Here is a 17,570-nt window from a genome sequence, read left to right as displayed (position 1 = left end):
GCAGGGCCCTGAGGGGGACTTCGGGTGCTGGTAACACTTAGTTCTTTTTTTTTTTTTTTTTTTAAAGATTTTATTTATTTATTTGACAGAGATAGAGACAGCCAGCGAGAGAGGGAACACAAGCAGGGGGAGTGGGAGAGGAAGAAGCAGGCTCATAGCTGAAGAGCCTGATGTGGGGCTCGATCCCATAACGCCGAGATCACGCCCTGAGCCGAAGGCAGGCGCTTAACCGCTGTGCCACCCAGGCGCCCCTGGTAACACTTAGTTCTTGATCTGGGTGCTGGTTGCATGGGGTGTGCAGTTTGCAAAGATCCATGGAGCCACATGCATGGGTTGTGTGTTTATCTGTCTTTATGCGCTGTTCCAATGAAAGCTTAACCGTCCGACATTTCTTGATTTTGAATTTGTAATCTGAGCTCACGTTTCGGAGCCAAAACATGTTTTTCAGGTCTCAAGACCTTTCCAGGGGCCCCTGACTGAGTGTATTAATAATCTGGGCCACAGACAGGCCACCTTTCTCCCCCTGGGCTGGGCCCGGCCTCTCCTCCCATTACTGAACTGAGAGATGACCCAGAAAGTCAGGGCCATGGCTCTCTAGAGAGGCCGTGCCAGGCATACCCTCCCGAGCTGGGAAAGGCTCATCTTCAGCGCTTTCCCTCAGCTTTCTCACCCTTCTCCATCCAGATGGCCCTGACGCTCGGTGATGGCCTACGCGGGTTATATCCAGGCCACCACCTGGAATGTACCACCTGTGTCTTAGAAAGTTCCCGTGTGCGTCTTATCCTGTATGACCCTCCTGTGGCGGGGGCACATCCTCTGCTTTTGCAATGCTCCCAGCACCTCATACAGGACACAGATAGGATAACTCTTAGGGTTCTTCTTATGTCCTTGAAGTTCCTTTCCCTATGGGTGTTCTGCCTGGGGCACTCGTGGGCCGGGTGCCTTTTCCCTCTCCAAACTCTGTGACGTTGGGCATGTTCGCTTCCTCCCAAGCCCCACTTTACTCATGTGTCAGATTAGGGTAGCAGTGCTGGGCTCCTGGAGCCACCGGGGGGCTCAGATGCGCAGACACGGAGCAGGTGCTTCTGCGTGGTGGCGCCCGTCGCCCGTTGCCCTCAGGTCGTGCCCGGTCCTAGCCTGGCGCAGGCGCAGTAAGAGGAGAGCCTGGAAGGGAGGGAGCGGCTCTTCTTTCCTCAATGGCACCCCCAAATAATCCACTGCTCAAAAAAATTCAAAGAAATGCCAGCAATTTATTGATTTCCTATATTTCCACAAAAGCAAATACATGGTACAGCACACAGGGAGACGGCCTCGCCAGCACGAGGTTCTCATACCGACATGGAGGAAAGGGAAGGCTGGGCTCCAGAGGGGTTCCAGGGCACCTCCAGCATCATCCCCTGGGCTTCCCTCTGCTTATCTCCCCCTGCCCATCCCATCCTCCTAGCCTCCTTCAGCCTGACCATCCCACCTTTCAGCCAGGCTCTGGGGCGGACAAGAGAGAACATCACTGTCTCCACATGTCTGGAGAAAACCCTTCACTGCGTCACTGCGGAAGCATGGGGTCTGCGACGCTGGTCTGGCCCCCGCTGGACAGGCTGCTGGTGGCCAATGACCGGATCTGTCTGAAGCACAAGAGATCCTGGTGTCAGGGCAGGGACAGGCAGGGACTGAGTGGTCTATGTCCTTCCTCATGGGCCCCAAATTGGAATGTCTTTTTTGGGGTGTTGGCCCTGGTAGCGTGAAGCCAGTGTGGGCTGCAGATACTGAGCCATGCCTGGGCAAACCCCTTCCTCCCCGTCTTTAGGGAGTGCATCCTCGGGACTCTGTCAGTGTTGCCTCTTCCAAAGTGACGGCCACAGGTCAGAAGCCCAGGTGACGGGCCCAGCTGGCCGGCCTGAGAAAGCACGAGAGAGGTTACAAAATCAGGCCTGGCCTGACTGTCCATCTTAGCCCACCGTTCCCCAAGGCAGCGGGCTGGGCCCACCCGGCTCTTTGCCCAGGCTGGTGACAGAAGTCCAGCAGAGTGGCAGGAAGTGAGGGCAGTGCTAAGAGAAGGGGCACCTCCCTGGGGGCCGCCACGGACTCACGGGTAGTGGGCTAGTTCCCTCTTGCCCTGACTGGACCGGACAATCCTCTCAGACTGGGGGGATCCCCAAAGCCGAGAACCCCGTGTCTCCTCCTTCCTCCCCGAGAACGTAAGCTGCATGAGGACGGGGCCGTGGTCTGTTTTGTTCACGTGTGTATCCTGAGGGCTTACAGCATTGCCTGGCACGTCCTGGTGCTTCATACATATTTTTTTAAGAAATGGATTCCTCTGAGCCTGGTGACCGGCAGAGGAGTCATCCTGGAAGCTACGCCCGGGACAGCCTGGTGGGACCACACTCCCATGTGGCCCCTGAGAGATAGAGGGAAGTCAGGAGGAGGCCTTCCATCATGAGCAACAAAGGGGGAAGGCATCACGGACCCAACAGCAGCGGGGGACACTGATTAAATGGCCCGTCATCACAGGCCTGGCCCCAGTCTGTCACCTGTCTTAACAGGCACGTACTTCGTCCAGAAGGGTGCTTTTCGGTTCTGCCTGCTGGGGTAAGAAGCGGGGTTGGACTGGGGGGTAGAGCAGGGTGGGCGGCAGGGGGCCTGGGAGGCAGATGACGAGGAATGGAAAGTGAGGAGCACCTTTTACTCTTCTGGAGAAGGCTACGGCCCAGGCAGCTAATTCCTAGCTGAGCCCACAATGTTAGTACGGGTGGTGGAGGCGGACGTCAGAAGCCTTGGGAACCCATGTTCTGCTCTAGCCTGCAGTGTCTCCTAAGGGCTATTTACTGCAAGCTTTTGCATGAGGCCCTCAGGAGGTCCTTCTACTACTTCTCCTCTGACATGCACAAGAGTCTGGGGTCTCGGGTGTGGCTGGTGCCCCTGACAAGCCTCTTATATCACATCCTCTGTGGTTTTTCCCAAGACAGTGCGGAGACAGGATGGCTGGGGTTCAGGAGAAGGTGGGATTGGCCTCTGGCTGGGGCTGGGGTTTGTTCGTGCCCTGAAGTGACTGCTCCCTTTCCTGGTCTATCCAAATTCCCATCTTCCAAGTCTCCGGAGACCCAGAACACTCCCTCTCTTGAGTCTTAGCAGGCATGCAGGGAAGTATTCTCCTGGTTAATTTCCAAACGGCCACTGTCCCACTGGAGCCTGGAGCAGGTGCCTGTCCAGCCCCAGCCTGTCCCCCTCACCACTGGTAAAATAAAGAGTGAACTGCCATTCTCCAAGCAGCTCTTTGGCTTTGAGCACCATTTTGCCTTCTTCCTCCTGAAACAGACAGATAAGTCCTTGAAGCCTCTGACTGGTACACAGCCCAAGAGAATGGCCAGCCCCATCTTTCTGGCTCCTACTCCCCCAGAGCAGACTTAGGATAGCAAAGCAAGCGTCACTGTCCTGGCCCAGCCTCTGGAGACTCCACCCTGTCCAGTCCCAGGTCCTGTGGCCCTGCGGGAAGGGAGGCATTATCAGACAACCGAAGTTTCCCATGAAATACACCGAACTTCAACAGCCCCACCAGCCGCCCTTCCTGCAAAGCTGGCTCTTAAGGGTTGGCCCCAGCCCCAGTTACTTCCCCCCCTTCCCCTGGTCCCGGAGATGGGTCCCTTGCAAGGCTTCTGCTCCCTACCCTGGCATGACACATTTTGGGAACCGCGGGCAGCTAAAACAGAAAGTACAGGTTGTGTAGGAACGTGGGAGCATGAGAGTGCTTTTCACCACCCCGTGAGCTGCAGAAACAGCGGACTTAGCTCTTTGCAGTCTGTGGCCATGCTCTAGGCACTCGTGCACAAGCATGCAGGCACGTGCACGCACACACACACACACACATACACACTCACATTATACACATATATATATACCATTTCTCAGCAGAAGAAGTATTGACATGAAACATAAGCCCCTTTAACTCAAGAACAGTCCCCCCCCACCCTTCCCAACCCCCCTTGCCCGCCAGTTCCCCCAAGGAAAAAAAAATCTAGAAATATTTCCATCATCCACAGTTTTCAGGGTTGTTCTCAATTGCATTTGAACTCTTCCAAACACTGCACATGGTGGGCAGAATCACCCCTCCAGCAAGGCCTGAGGTCTTCTCAGCTGGGTTGTATCATTTCTGGAAAAGGAGAGGTCATCTGGTTAGCATTTCCAGGGAGACACCCCCACACCAGCAGGTCTAGCCAATACTGCCACCCCTTTCTACCCACATCCACACGGATGTGCGCCCTGGCCGGCGAGGGGATTCCGAGTCACCCTTGACACATTTGTAGGTCGCTCTTGCTGAGCCAGAAGCTTGTCAGCTTTGTCCCTACACTGCCATGCCCACCCTGTTCGGCCAGCACGGTGCCCCGCACAGCCCTGAGGGTCTAGACTTTGCCCATTAAGAAGCTATTGACTTTTGTCTTCTTTTTCCATCCTCGTGTTGAAGCTTTTCTGCCAGGAGAAGGTGTCTGACATCTTACTTATCTTCACCTGGACCAGAGTTACAGCCCTGTCCCCCACCAGGACTCTCCTCAGGGGTGCTGGCAGATAGCCAGGGTGCTAAGAAGCCCCCTTCAGCTCAGGAGACCCTGTTCCTCACCCCTGGCTCTTTGCAGATGGCCCCACACCAGGGCCATCTCTGGTGACCCTCTAGGGAAGGCTGATGATGTCACCTGCCTCAGAAACACTTTGGATGCTTGTTTAATAATGCACTTTTCACTCCAGAGCTCCAGAGTCAGAACTGCTGGGGCTGGGGCCAGGGGTGTGTGTTTTAAGAAGCAGCCCAGGTGATTCTACTGGAAGCTAAGGCTTGCAGGCCTTTGTCATAGATACGGGTTCTGAGTTTTTGGTCCCTGGAATCATCAGCTGGAAATAAGCTTATCCACATTAGGCATGTACAGACTAGAAAGTGAATTATAAAAAGGATAAGAAAGTGAGCTGTAGGTGTGCAAACTCAGAATGACATATTGTATCACTGCGGGGGGGGGGGCCTTCACACCATGGTCCACGTGAACGGCATCACCTAGGTTGTGCGGTGCGTAACCTACACAGCTGTACCTAGAAGTTCTGCCCAGACCTCTGGTCTACTGATGCTATCAGGACATTGCACATCCCTAATATCCTGTGGTGGGACAGCCCACGACACCCTGGCCAAGTGGCCTATACAGCTGTCCTCACAGGCCTTGTGTTGGCCACGGCCAGGCTGTCTGCTAAATCGAAGGAGACTTCTGTGCCTCCACGAAGCACAGGCCTGGCCTTTCCCTCTGAGACCGGCTGAGGCTGCCGCAGGGGTCCTGGAGGTGCCTCTGCCCTGGGGGAGCTGATTCTTACCTGCAATCCGTCCTTGCTCTGGCAGCCCCTTCTTAGAATCGGGAGGTGAAGTTCCTGAGGGTGTTGGGCCCGGCTAAGTTTCCCAGCATGTTCCTATCCAAGCCTTGCTGCAGGGGCAGAAACAGCAGCTGCATGAAATGCTCCAGGACGAGAGTGCGGGACTTCCCCGGGGCCAGACACTGCCCTCCCAGACTGGCCTTGGCCTTGAGCCAGAGCCCTCTGGAGTCATCAGACATGCGTGTCAGGGCTAAACGTGGCCTGATTAAATGTGCAACCAAACAGACGGCCATCGCTAGCCATGGGTTAGTAGAGTGTGTCTGGGCCTCTACCAGCACTTCTGAATTTCCTATGCGGATCTGCAGAAATGTGAATTAAGGCCTGAGGACTTCAGCTCGTACTCAATACTCTTTAAACAGAACAATAACCAGAATCAGATTAGGAAAGCTGTTTGTTTTTCCTCCTTCTGACTGTCCCTGTGGGTTTTTTTTGTTTTGTTTTTTGTTTTCAAATCTTGACAAGAACTCTTGGCAGCGAGGACATGTCCGGTGTTTCTCACAACCAGAGAGGCGCCTGGAGCTGCTGGTGAGAAGCCGCCACGCTGAGGGCTCTGCTCAGCCATCTGCTCTCCCCCCCCCCGCCGCAGCCCTGCCGGCCCCTGAGCTCCTGCTGAGGAGTGACAGGATCTTGGTTCTGTTCTTTCTCCCAGCATACTGCAGGTGCTCAATAAATGCTCTGGAGTGAGTGAGGACAGCAGAAGGGGCCCAGAGGCCCTTGAGGAGGGGCGCCAGGTGCCGGCCAAGAGCTCCAAGAACCTGTCAGCTCTCCCCGGCCTGTGGGAACATGAGGGAGCCAGGCACCAGGCGGTTCAAAGCCCGAGGCCGGCTTGGTCTGGGCATGAATCACATGATGTGTGATTTTCCACCGCAGACTTGCTTGCTCGCCCCTGTTGAGCTTGGCTGGATTCTGTGGAAAGAGCCCAGGAGTGAGCATGCCTGGGTCCCAGCCGCTCCTGCCACGACTCGCTGCATCGGGGCGAACCCCTGTTCTGCAGGGTGGACACAGCCCCGTGGCCACCGCACTGTGGCTGTCAGGACCCAGGGGGCGCTGGATGTGCGGTGCTCTGGGGACAGAAACACGGCCCTCGTCACGTGGCAGCTGCTGCCAAGTACGGCTGGAGGGAGAATGGGGACTGAATGGCGGAACTCTCTGGGGGCCTTAGGGTGGGTGTGCTGTCAGTATTTCCGGGTAAGCTTGAGGAAGTTCTCACCCAGTCTCCTCACCTACCCCCGTTCCCGCAGAGTCTCCCCAGCAGCTGCCATGGGGCCAAGCCTGCCCACACTGTGGTGTTGCTGGGACAGAGCACTGGATTGTCCAACAGAGGACACGGGTCACCAGTGGCTGTGGCCTGCAGACTCTGACCACTGTGGTTCCATGGGCCTCCCTCCTGTCTCCCTGCTGTGCTGCAGGAAGAGCAGTTCCGCCTTCAGCCCCAGGGCAGGTGTCTCCCCATCTCTTCTTCTACCTGATCAGGCCACTCCTGAGCCCCTGCGTCCCCTCTGTTCTGAGGTCTTCCTCCTCCTCCTGCCCTTTCACTTTCCCCCGCTTTGCCCACACCTCTGCATCTCACGACAGAGATGCTTGGGTCCCCTCTGTCATTAAACAGGGGTCTTTTTACCCATGCCTTTGTCTCCCTCCTTCCTGGGCCACACTGAGGGGCGCGGTTCTCCCCTTGGCCCCACTCTGTCCCTCCCCGCCCCTTCTCACCCATGGCAGGGGTCCCAGAGGCTCCCCTTGCTTTGCCAGCAGTGACAGGTGGCCTGGGACTTCCGGATTGCCACATCCAGCGGCCTCCCTGGTTTCCGTCCTCCCTGCTGCCTCAGCAGCCCTGGGAACCACTGCCTGCCCCCTCCCGTGCTTTTTCCTCCCGCATGGGCCTCAGCCCGTCCAGGCCACAGCTGGCACAGCTCCTCCTGGTCCCTGGCCCTTCGCTCTCCTTGGCCCCCAGGTGAGGGTCTTCTCCCTGCTTCTGCCCTTACTCTCCGAGACTCTCCCACACACCTGTGCCCCATGATGGTCCTGCCTGCTCTCGGGGCTTCCACCTGCCCAGTGCTCCCGTCTGTGTGGCAGCCTGGCCTCTCTCCTCGGGTTCCACACCCGCACCCCAATCCAATTCCTTCAGACTTGACCTCCTGACACCAGGACTGCTCTCCCTCTCTCCACAAAGCCTCCTTGGCCTCTCCCCAAACTATCTATTTCTGCTAATGTGGCCACAGTGTCTCCAGGCTTGCACCCGAGCATGGTCACTCTGACCAGTCTCTTCCGCGTCCTGTCTTTGTTCTGGCCTCACCACTGCCGACATCTCTGTCCGAAGAATGGCAACTGCAGGAGCAGTAGAGGTCAGTGTGGAGAGGTTTGGTAAACTAAGACCTGGGGTAAGACTTTGTGTCTGATGAGGTTGGGAGGCATTGAGGACAGAGAGGAGCCAGGGTCACCACTCGACAAATACAGCCGCTCCAGCGTCTCTCAGTCCCCTCTGCCCTGCCCCTGGCAACGAGCGAGGCTTCCAAGTGTTGCTTTAATCATGACGCTCTCCCCCTCAAATCCGCAATGGCTCCCCGGCGCCAAGGGCAAACTCTCGCAGAGATTAAAGGGGTTGGTAATCTAGCCCAAACCTACCTCTGTGGCCACATCACGCCCTCAAATGAATTCTGTACCTTTTGTTCACCTTGCTTTTCAGTTTGTCCCTAAAGGAGCCCACCCCAGGCCTCTCACACATTTCCTTGATTCCCTCCTCCCTCCATGCACTCGGCACCTTCCCAGAATCCTAGCCTAGAGATTTGCTCAGAGTGTGACCACGTTCATCGTCATGCACTTTGGTCTCTCAGCTCTGACTCTCTCTGTGTGGAGGGCGGCAGGTGCAGGAGAGCGTCATGGGCGGGGGTCAACAGTGTGGGCCCTTACCTGTCTGAGGACGCCCTGCAGCTCCTTGCTGGACCACATGTCAGACAGGAGGAGGCGGGCAGCTTCTGAAGCCTTGGGGGAGGCACTGGGCAGGCAGGAAGTTCATTTGTGGGGTGAGACTTGGGGAGACATGAGAATGACACCCTCCTCCCTCCTCCCCTCACCTTCAGGTCTTAGAGATGTGTGGAGGCCCCAGGGGTGCGTGAGAGAAGAGCCCCATTGGGCTGGTCACTCTGTGCAGTGGGCATGACCCCATGGCCCTGCCCACTTAGAAGTGTCCTAGGGGGCACCTGGGTGGCTCAGTCGGTTAAGTGTCTGCCTTTGGCTCAGGTCACGATCCCAGGGTCCTGGGATCGAGTCCTACATTGGGCTTGCTGTTCAACAGGGAGCCTGCTTCCCCCTCTGCTTCTCCTCCTGCTCGTGCTTCCCCTCTCTCTCAAATAAATACATAAAATTAAAAAAAAAAAGACTTTAAGAAAAGAAAAAAAGAAATGTCGTAGGATTCTCCTTGGGGGCTGTGAGGGGGAAGATCCCCCAGCCCTTGTCCTGGCAGGAGAAAGTCCCATGGAGTAGAATAAAGTTCCCCCACAGCAGGGTCTGCAGCTCCATTCCTCCTGCCGACCCCCTAAGGATCCAGTGCCCGCCGGTGACCCACAGTGCTCTTGGCTTCTGGAACTTCTCTGCATTCAAGCCTCCCCTGCCCTGGCTCTCCTCTCTGTACTAGGTACTGCTCCCGCTGTGCCTCTGAGACTTCACAGGGAGTCACGGGACGGCCTGCTTTGCATGGGGCAGGGGTGAGGGGGTGGGGGGGTGAGGGGGTGTGGGGAGGAGACCACCCGCCTCCCGGCCCACCTGCTCCGGCACAGGTTGATGACGTTGTTGACCATGCTGCTGGTGAAATACTGCTTGGCCATCTGCGGCTGGGAGGCCATCAGGTTCCTCACAGTGTAGCAGGCCGAGGACAGGATGTCCTCTGAGTTGCTGGTGTTCCCGGTGTGACTGGTGAGGAGCCTGGTCACCTCTGGGAATACTTGGTTCCCTGAGAGAGAAAGGAGTGGAGGGCACAGGGTCACATGACCGAGGGAGAGAGCGGCTGAGGGGCTCCCTCTGGGGCCATAGTCCCGGACTGTCCTCACCCGGGTTCCTAGAAAGGTGACCTCTCCAGGCTCCATTCTAGCTCCAGCTGAGGGCTTGGGACCCAGATTGGGACCTCTGCACACCTGCCCCCCCCATCTCCAGGGGACCTGTCCCTTCTTCCCTCCAAGCCTCTCTTGGGCCAGCTTCCCCTCTTGGAATGCCCACCCTAGGGAAAGTTTAGAGGGGGACCTTCCAGCAGGCTCTGGAATGTCCTGGCTAGAGGCCTGGGGGAGAGGGCTGGTCCGATGCTATGGGGGGCGCTTACCCATTGCTCTGTGCAGCACAGGGTGGCGGGACATGTTGCTCAGGAGGGAGGCCCCGGACCGCACCACATCAGAGTTGCCAGATTGCAGGAGGCGAGCAATTTGTGGCAAGCCCTTTTCCTTGAGCCCAATCAACTGGCTCATGCCGCTGGACATCTGAGAAAGAAGGACAGAGTGAGGACCTAGCCCGCGGCTTCCCGGGCACCATGGTGGGAGCGGGCCAGGGAATCCCACAAAAAAGAAACCCCAGCACCTTTTCTCTTTCATGCTGGAAGCACGAACAAAGAGAGACACAAATCTGCTCTTGTGCCAGCAATGAACGGAGCACCCAGGCGACAATGCACCCCTACCTCTCCTGACCTTGATCTCTACTCCTGGATCAGCCCAGAGCCCAGACGGGTGATGAGAGGGAAGTCTCAGACCACTCGCTCATGGGGGCCCTGAATCGACTCTCAGTCTAACGAAACGGTCAGACGCCCCTGCTCAGCTATTGATCTCAGCTCTGCCTTTCTTACATGTCCCGGCAGGGTCTGCTCACGTGAAACCCCACGGTCAGTGCTAGTGTCAATTAGAGAAGCATTGACCACATTCCAACTTCCATACCTCCGGAGATCTCAACACATATTTGTCGTGTACTTGCCCAGGACAAAGACGGGTAAGAGAGGGTCCGTGCCCACATGGAGATATACTCCAGGGCCCCCTGGAAATAGGCCAGCTCATCCGCGTCTCTAGAACAAAGACATCCTCGCTGTCATCTGGTCCCAGGCTGGTCTAGAGTTCTTGAAGACCCCCAGCTCCATCCTCTCATGGTCAGGAAAGCTCCTTCCTTACCTCAGTTCACCCCGGTCCTGCTTCCAACTGATTCTCTTTTGTCCCAAGTAAAGATGGGGGATTGTTGGCTGCCTCCCCATCTAAATGCTTGTTGATTGCAACAGGCCTCCTATGGCTCAGTGCCATTCCATCGTGTCCTCCAAACTATACTTGGCCTCAAAACCTCTATTGATTCTGCCACATCTTCCTCTAGATCTGCCCATGCTCCAAACCCTTTGTTTTTCCCTCTGTCAGTTCAACACACAGGAGACTCCTCCTGCCACAAACACACCCTTCATCCCTGTCCCCCACCCAGACAGGGCCAGCATGGGGCAATCACGAGGCAAAGAGGACTCTGTAGGCACAGACAGAATCCAGCAGGAGTGGGGTCACCTGGCCGCCGCCTGGAAGTTCCCAGAGGGCTGGGCTAGTTCTCTTCCCTCGTGGCTCCTCCATATCACATAGGACATTGCCTCTATTAGTGTCTGCAGAACCGAGCTCCGCAGGCCAGAGGTGATTGCTAAGACTCAGACCGAGGACACGCTCGTGGGAGAACAGGGAAGGGAGCAGACGCTGGCTTCGAGCTAGAGAAATGGGGGTGTGATGGGGGTGGGCGCAGAGGAGGGGCCGCTCCTACCAGCCCCTTGCTGGCGGTCAGATTCTGCAGGGCCCCGGCGCAGGCCTCCAAGGTGGCGTCTTTCTTGCTCTTGCCCATGAGGTTCAGGTAGGTGCGGATGGCATCCGAATGGTACAGCCAGCTGCTGCCCTTGGGGTTGGCCTCCTCCTCCGGAAGGGGGCAGTCATAGTTGTTGTTCTGAGGACAAAGGGCCCGTCAGCAGGGAGCCTTGGGAAGGCACCGAACCCAAGCCTTCTGTGTGCCCCCCAACTCCAGGGTCCTGGTTCCTGATGGGAGGGACCTGGCAAGCACCTGCCCCGGTGCCCCTTCTTCTCATTATAGCAGCTCCGCAGAACTGAGTGAGGACAGGGGCCATGGTCCTCCCCGCTGTCTCTGAGGGAGGCAGAGAACAATCTTGGGATCCTGGGAAGTGTAGGGCAGGCCAGCCTCTGCCCAAACCTTCCAACTGCTTTCGGGTCTCACACCATGATGCTTCCTCCCTTCCCAGAGTCAGACCCCGAGCCTGACCCACCCTGGGCCCACAGGTGTGGTCCGGGGCCCAGCTTCCACAGTTGTACCCAGCGGGGAAGACTGACCCTCCCTCCACAGTGCCCTCCTGCTTCTGGGGGACCTGGGAGGCTTGGGAGCTGGTGGGAACCGGGCCGGAGAGGGCTTAGAGTCCTGGCTACCCCCAAACCTTCCAGGGTAATGGAGAAGATGGGGCCGAGTTTATCAATCACATAGTAAGGGAGGACAAGCTCTGCAAAAGGAGGGCTGGAGCTTTTGACCTCTGGGTGGTCTGAGCTCCTACACTCTCAAGAACACGGATCCCCTCTGTATGCAAGACAGAACACCCTGTACTCGGCTCCCAGAGTGCGGCACCAGCCCGAGGCCCAGGCTTTGGCATCGGCTTGTCCCCTTGGGCTGGTTTCAGGTTTGGGGGCCCGAGAGGAAAGGGTGGGCCAGGCAGCTGAGCCCAGCGGGGCTCCTGGTGGGGAGCAGGCCCTGGCTCCGTCGTCCGTGCTCACCATCATCTTATCGCTCTTGTTGCTGAAGCAGCCGGTGGAGGACTTGTCCGTGTAGGCGTTGCGGGCGTTGTACTCCAGCTGGCGGTAGCGGGTGGGCACCTCCGCGTCCAGGCGGTAGGAGAGGTTGTGCAGGACACACATGCAGTTCTCCACGGACTGGGGGCCAAGCAGAAGCAGGGTTCCTGAGCCTGGGCCCTGGCCTGAGGGCATCCCCGGCTCTCTCCCCGCCCTTGCCCGTGAGAGAGGGCAGCCCCTCAGCGGCTCCAGGAGAGATGACACGGGCACGGCCACGGTCTGAGAAGCTCTCCCAGTCACCCTTCTGGAGCCTGGATTGGAATCCAGCTCTGTCATTTCCTGGCTGCATGAACTCAAGTGGCTTGCAAGTGTTCTGGGCCCCGGTTTTCTCAGTCATAAAATGGGACTGAAGTCACCTACTTTCTTGGGCTCCTGGGAGGGTCACACCTGAAGTGCCTGTCATGGGGCCCCGCACGCAGGACACGACAGACAGCGGCCACTGCTTCTACTACGACAGCCACGGTGCCGGTGGTGGGACCGGGCTCTCGAAGGGTGCACCTCTGTCCCGCACGTCTCCCTCAGGAGCAGCCTCAGTGTATTTAGGTTCAAAGCCATCGAAACCCGACGCCCCTACGACCCCCGTTCTCACGGCCGCTAGTCCTCGGCTTCTGACAGCAGACGTGCTGCCCAACTCCGCATGGGCAGTGACACCTGCGACCCAGGACTTTGCCGCGGCTGCGTCTCCCAGCCTTAGCCTTTGTCCTCGTGGACAGGCTGGGGTTTGGGCCAGGAGACTGACCATCCTAACGACGTCTGGCCCTGAAAGGGTTTGAGCGACTCAGAGTTGCAGGGTCTGGGTTACACAGGTGGGGGGGTGGGTGCTGCATCCGGAGTGGAAAAGCACGATGCCCCCTGGGCCCCGGCTGAGCATCCGAGGGACCGTCTCTCTCCTGAGGCCCTGTTGTCACTTCCAGTGGAGGAGGGAGAGACAAACTCTCACCACAGGGAAACTGTGTGCTGATCCCAGTGCCTGTGGTGCCCAGACAGTCCCCTGTCACCTGGGGACTTTCTGTCTGTGTGTACTGGTGTGTCCCAAAGCCCAGAGATGACGGGAGGGCAGCTTGGCCAGTGGCCTCCCTGGGAGGCGGTGGGAAGCCGGTGTGGTAGAAGGAGCCTCGGCGCAGGGAGGATCCCCGGGGACAACAGTGTGGCTCCTTGGGGCCGCAGGCGGGACTCAGCTCACGGAGAGCTCACTCAGTGCCGGGTCCGCTTCGTGTCTTGCTTACGAACTAATTGAGCCCTTAAACCAACCCAGGCAGATGGATTATGGTCATCTCCGTTGGAGCAAAGTGCAAACGGAAGAACAGAGACGTCATGGAAGTGTCCGCATTCACACAGCCTCTAAGTGAGGGACAGCGGACCCGCCTCGGTAACCACTGTCCCCAGCGAGCAGAGCACTCTGCAGCCAGCCGTCCCCTTCCCTGGCCGGTCTCTGGGCGTCTGTCCTGTCACTAGAACATGCCTTCAGGGCCCCTCGAGTGCAGACCTGCCTCGTGGAGCCTGGGAGAAAAAAATGTCAGGACCTAGAGTCCAAGGAGCTGCCCTCACTGATTCTGGGGAGGCCCTGGGCCTTGGAGCGCTGGACAGAGAGGACTGGGGTCCAGGGCCGGGGTGGGGTGCCACCTGGGCACGCTCACCTTGTCATCACAGCGGCTGGCGGCCACGCAGTTCTGGACATAGGCCATAAGGGAGTCAATGAGCCCCGTGTAGTTTCGCATGGTCTGGCGGCCTGCATCGGCAGAGCTCAGGTTCCTGAGGAGAGAACAGAAAGCGGGTGAGGAAGCAGGGGAGGAGTGGGGAATAGTGAAGACAGTGATTGGGGGGCATGCAGGGGAGAGAGCGGCGGGGGGGAAGGGGGCAGAGGGGATGGGGATGAGGTTGGAGGTTTGGTAGGACGAGAGCAGGGCAGAAGAAATGAGGAAGAAAGAAGGAAAGACCATTCAGCCAATTCCGCCCCATCCTGGCTGAGGTTGGATGGGCTCTCATTTGAACTCAGCTCTTCCCACCCCCTCTTTCTGCCCACCTGGGCCCCAGCCCTGACTGTCAAGGGCTCCAGTGCTGCAAGCAGGCCGGGACACATTCCCTACCACTACTGGGCACCTGTTGAACGGGGGCTGGAAGCTTCACCTGCCCAGTTTCTTTCTGTGGGGCCAGAGGCAGAATTTGGGAAAAGAGCTGAGGGGTGCTCGGCTGGGGGCCAGATGCCCCCTCCCCGTGGAAGCTTGTTCTGCCCCAGCAGTGGGCTCCTTCCGAAGCATCCTGGGCCTATTTGCCTGGAGAAGGCCGAATGTGGTTACCGTTGCCACCAACAGCCCTGCAGTCCCATCAAGTGCTTAATACCCCGGCTTTGCTCACTGGAGGCCACTGATGGAGGCTGACAGGAAGGAGCGCAAGCTGAGACACAGAAGCTCACCCCTCATTCTGGGGCTCCCAGGAGTTGGGGAAAACAAACCCCATCAGGGCAAGGTGTGACCCTGAAGGGGACCTGTTCCACTGCTTCACCTCCATACCGGCACCACAACCGGCTTGCAACCTCTCTCCTGGAATGAGCATACCCACGTCTCTCCTCCAGCAGCTCCCAGGGGCCTTGCTTCATGCTGGTGTGGGACTCAGGAGACTTTGGGGAGAGCCATGCCATCTCATGCCATTGAATATGGCAGTTGGTGTTAGCCCCGTAGCTGGGAAGTGACTCATTAGGAGCCAATCAGCAGACTTTTGTCTAAAAGAACACTCTTCGAGGTAATACAAGAAATGCATTGTTGGGAAATGGAGGAGAAGGAAATGTTTGAACCAGTTTGGATATTCAGATCTGGCATTTCCATTCTTAGATTTCTAACTAAGTCCACAGTGGTCCCTTAAAGGAGGTCATGGAGTTCTGATCCTTATCTAGATCCAGGGATGTCAGGAACGCCAGGGCCCCGTTTCTTGGCATCTGCCCATGAAGACCAGTGCCAGCCAGACCACATTTTACGTTCTCTGTCCTGGCTGAGTCCAGCCCGAGATGGGGCTGCCTGGGCAAAGGCCCAGGACTGGGGCAAAAAGACCCCGTGGGCGTGCTCCTCTCTCACCTCAAGCAGCCCGTGGCATTGAAGAAGACTTCGGGGTCCACCATTTCCCGGGTCATGCTGCTGTTGCCATCGCACCAGCCGGAGAAGGGAATGATGACCCGGTCAGCCAGCACCGGCAGGGCATCGGCGATGAGCTCCTCCTTCAGCTCGTCAGTGGAGGATAGGTTCCAGAGCAGCCCTGGAAGTTGGGGACCATCGACTCAACACATGCCAGGCTCAGAAGACCCCAGGCAACGGGGGGACCACCCCCAGCCTGCTCTGACACATGAGCCCTACTGAAACACAACCTTCCAAGTAGGCCTGGTTTATTCGATCTCGTGTCTGATTGTTTCCTGAGCCCGCTTCCCACTGTCTCAACGAGACTGCAGGTTCTTTGAGGGCAGGGAGCAGCAAGAGTTCTTTATCTAGGTCAAATTATGAATATGGGAGGTGGTCAAGAAACATTTGATTGACCTATGGTCTTTAATATAAATGTTAGCACTCAGAGTCTTCTAGTGTTCTCTATTTTCCACCTGAAAGTCACTCCAGAAATACTGGTCATAGTCTGTGCATGGTCTCGTCTTCCCAGCCCAGTCAGGGTGTCAGAGTTCCTTCTGTCTCTTGTGCCCCGGCCCAAGGGCTTAGCGTATTGTTTGGACACAGGAAGGTGCTTAAGACGTGTTGGTCCCTGCTCTCATCAACTTCCCTTCCTCCCCTTCACCTACAGATCCCAGGCTCTGCTGAATACGGATCCTGCCTGGACACCGGCCTTCCACCCTTTGCCTTCTATTTTCAAAAAGGCCTTGACCTGGGGCGCCTGGGCGGTTCAGTCGGTTAAGCGTCCGACTCTTGATTTCAACTCAGGTCATGATCTCAGGCTCCTGAGATAAAGCCTCACATTGAGCCCAGAGTTGGGCTCTTTGCTCAGTGGGGAGTCTGCTTGAGGTTCTCGCTCTCCCTCTGCCCCTCTCTCCTCTCATTCTCTTTCTCTCTCAAATAAATAAATAAATCTTAAAAAAAAAAGACTTTGACCCCTTGTGAGTGTGCACTGTCTGGACACCACTAATCTGGCCAAGGCCGGTAGCACGGGGCTCCCCAGATATTAGCCTGAGGTCAAATCTGCACAGCTGTGCTTTGACCCAGCCTAGAGGGGCTGCAGCCAGCAGTCCTGCCCACCACCGACCCCTAGCTCTCTATGGCTGGGGCTCCCTACCTGTCAGTTGTTTCTGGATCTCACTGCTCCCGGTTCTCCTCAGGAGGCTGACAGCCTCTCGGATCCCATTCTGCCTCCGGGTCTCCAGCTTGTTGGTGACGCTCCGGAACACCAGGTTACGCAGGGCCCCAGCCGCAGCCTGCTGGACGTTCTGGTTGGGGCTCCGGAGGAGGTCCACCAACTTGCAGATGCCTCCCAGCTGATAGACCTGTTGGGATAGGGGGGCCGCCTTGCCCAGTCAGGGAGGGGAGGCTGATCTAATACTCGACTCAGAGCGATTTTTGTCAGCCCCAAAAGTCTACTGTTGGTTCAGAAGTATTCAAGCCAACCAAAATAAATGAGCGGTGTGGAGTCAGAGCAACTGACCAGACCAGGAACAAAGACGATTCAGATGCCGGCTCCCACACCCTCACCAGGAGACCCTCCGGAAGGCGCTCCTCTGCTCTGAGCCCCACTTTCCTCCTCTGAAATATGGTGGTGAGGACCAGAGGAGGAAATCAATATAAATATACTTCAAAATCCTAAAACAGGACAGACGTCAGGGAGACCTTCCCAGGAGAACTCAGTCTCCTGTGGCAGGAACTTTGATGCGGATGGATGGTGGAATCTCTAGAAAACCCATTTAGGGCGCTCCACCCTTGGGCTGAGCTGCAGAGCCCTATAGGCGTCCTTCCCACCAGCCAAGCTCAGGAGGCATGAATAAGCCCTGTCTTCCATCACAGACGCCAGGTGAGAAAGAGGATCAAGCTGCGGAGAGGGGGAGAGAGATGGAGACGGAGAGGCAGAGAGGCGGAGACAGACAGATGGACGGTGGGGAAGGGAGCTGACGTGCGGAAAGCAGTCATATTCTCTAGTAGCATCTGGGAAGGGATTTCTGTTGAACTCATGGTGGTTTCTTCCATGTGACCAGTGGGGGAGACACGCCTGACCAATGTCCACTCAACTAGAGGGTTAAGATGCCCAGCTGTGATCTTGGGCAACGCCAAGCGCATTCCTCCCTCCAGGCAGCCAGGCGGGGTGAGAAGGAGCAAGTACAAATGCCCCCACCCATCTCCAAATGGGGTCAGGCTGACACGCCCA

At 57.2% G+C, this 17,570-nt stretch overlaps 1 protein-coding gene across 1 annotated transcript in view; it reads right to left on the bottom strand.

The window, feature by feature from the left end:
• Positions 1-4,008: 4,008 nt before the first annotated feature.
• Positions 4,009-17,570, bottom strand: part of PKP1 (plakophilin 1) — a 47,217-nt gene continuing 33,655 nt past the window's right edge. Inside the window, exons 5-14 of the mRNA XM_040636440.1 lie at positions 16,491-16,698; positions 15,299-15,476; positions 13,868-13,982; positions 12,156-12,311; positions 11,149-11,325; positions 9,704-9,857; positions 9,154-9,340; positions 8,302-8,386; positions 5,341-5,447; positions 4,009-4,144 (exon numbers count right to left, since the gene is read on the bottom strand). Of these exons, the coding sequence (XP_040492374.1) occupies positions 5,373-5,447; positions 8,302-8,386; positions 9,154-9,340; positions 9,704-9,857; positions 11,149-11,325; positions 12,156-12,311; positions 13,868-13,982; positions 15,299-15,476; positions 16,491-16,698 (1,335 nt within the window). The 3' untranslated portion in view covers positions 4,009-4,144; positions 5,341-5,372. The remainder of the gene's footprint in view (positions 4,145-5,340; positions 5,448-8,301; positions 8,387-9,153; positions 9,341-9,703; positions 9,858-11,148; positions 11,326-12,155; positions 12,312-13,867; positions 13,983-15,298; positions 15,477-16,490; positions 16,699-17,570) is intronic.

The sequence above is a fragment of the Ursus maritimus genome, unplaced genomic scaffold, assembly GCF_017311325.1.
Source record: "Ursus maritimus isolate PB19 unplaced genomic scaffold, ASM1731132v1 scaffold_2, whole genome shotgun sequence".
Lineage (NCBI taxonomy): Eukaryota > Metazoa > Chordata > Mammalia > Carnivora > Ursidae > Ursus > Ursus maritimus.
The sequence above is the reverse complement of the archived record's forward strand: the minus strand, read 5'-3'. Positions and strand labels throughout refer to the sequence as shown.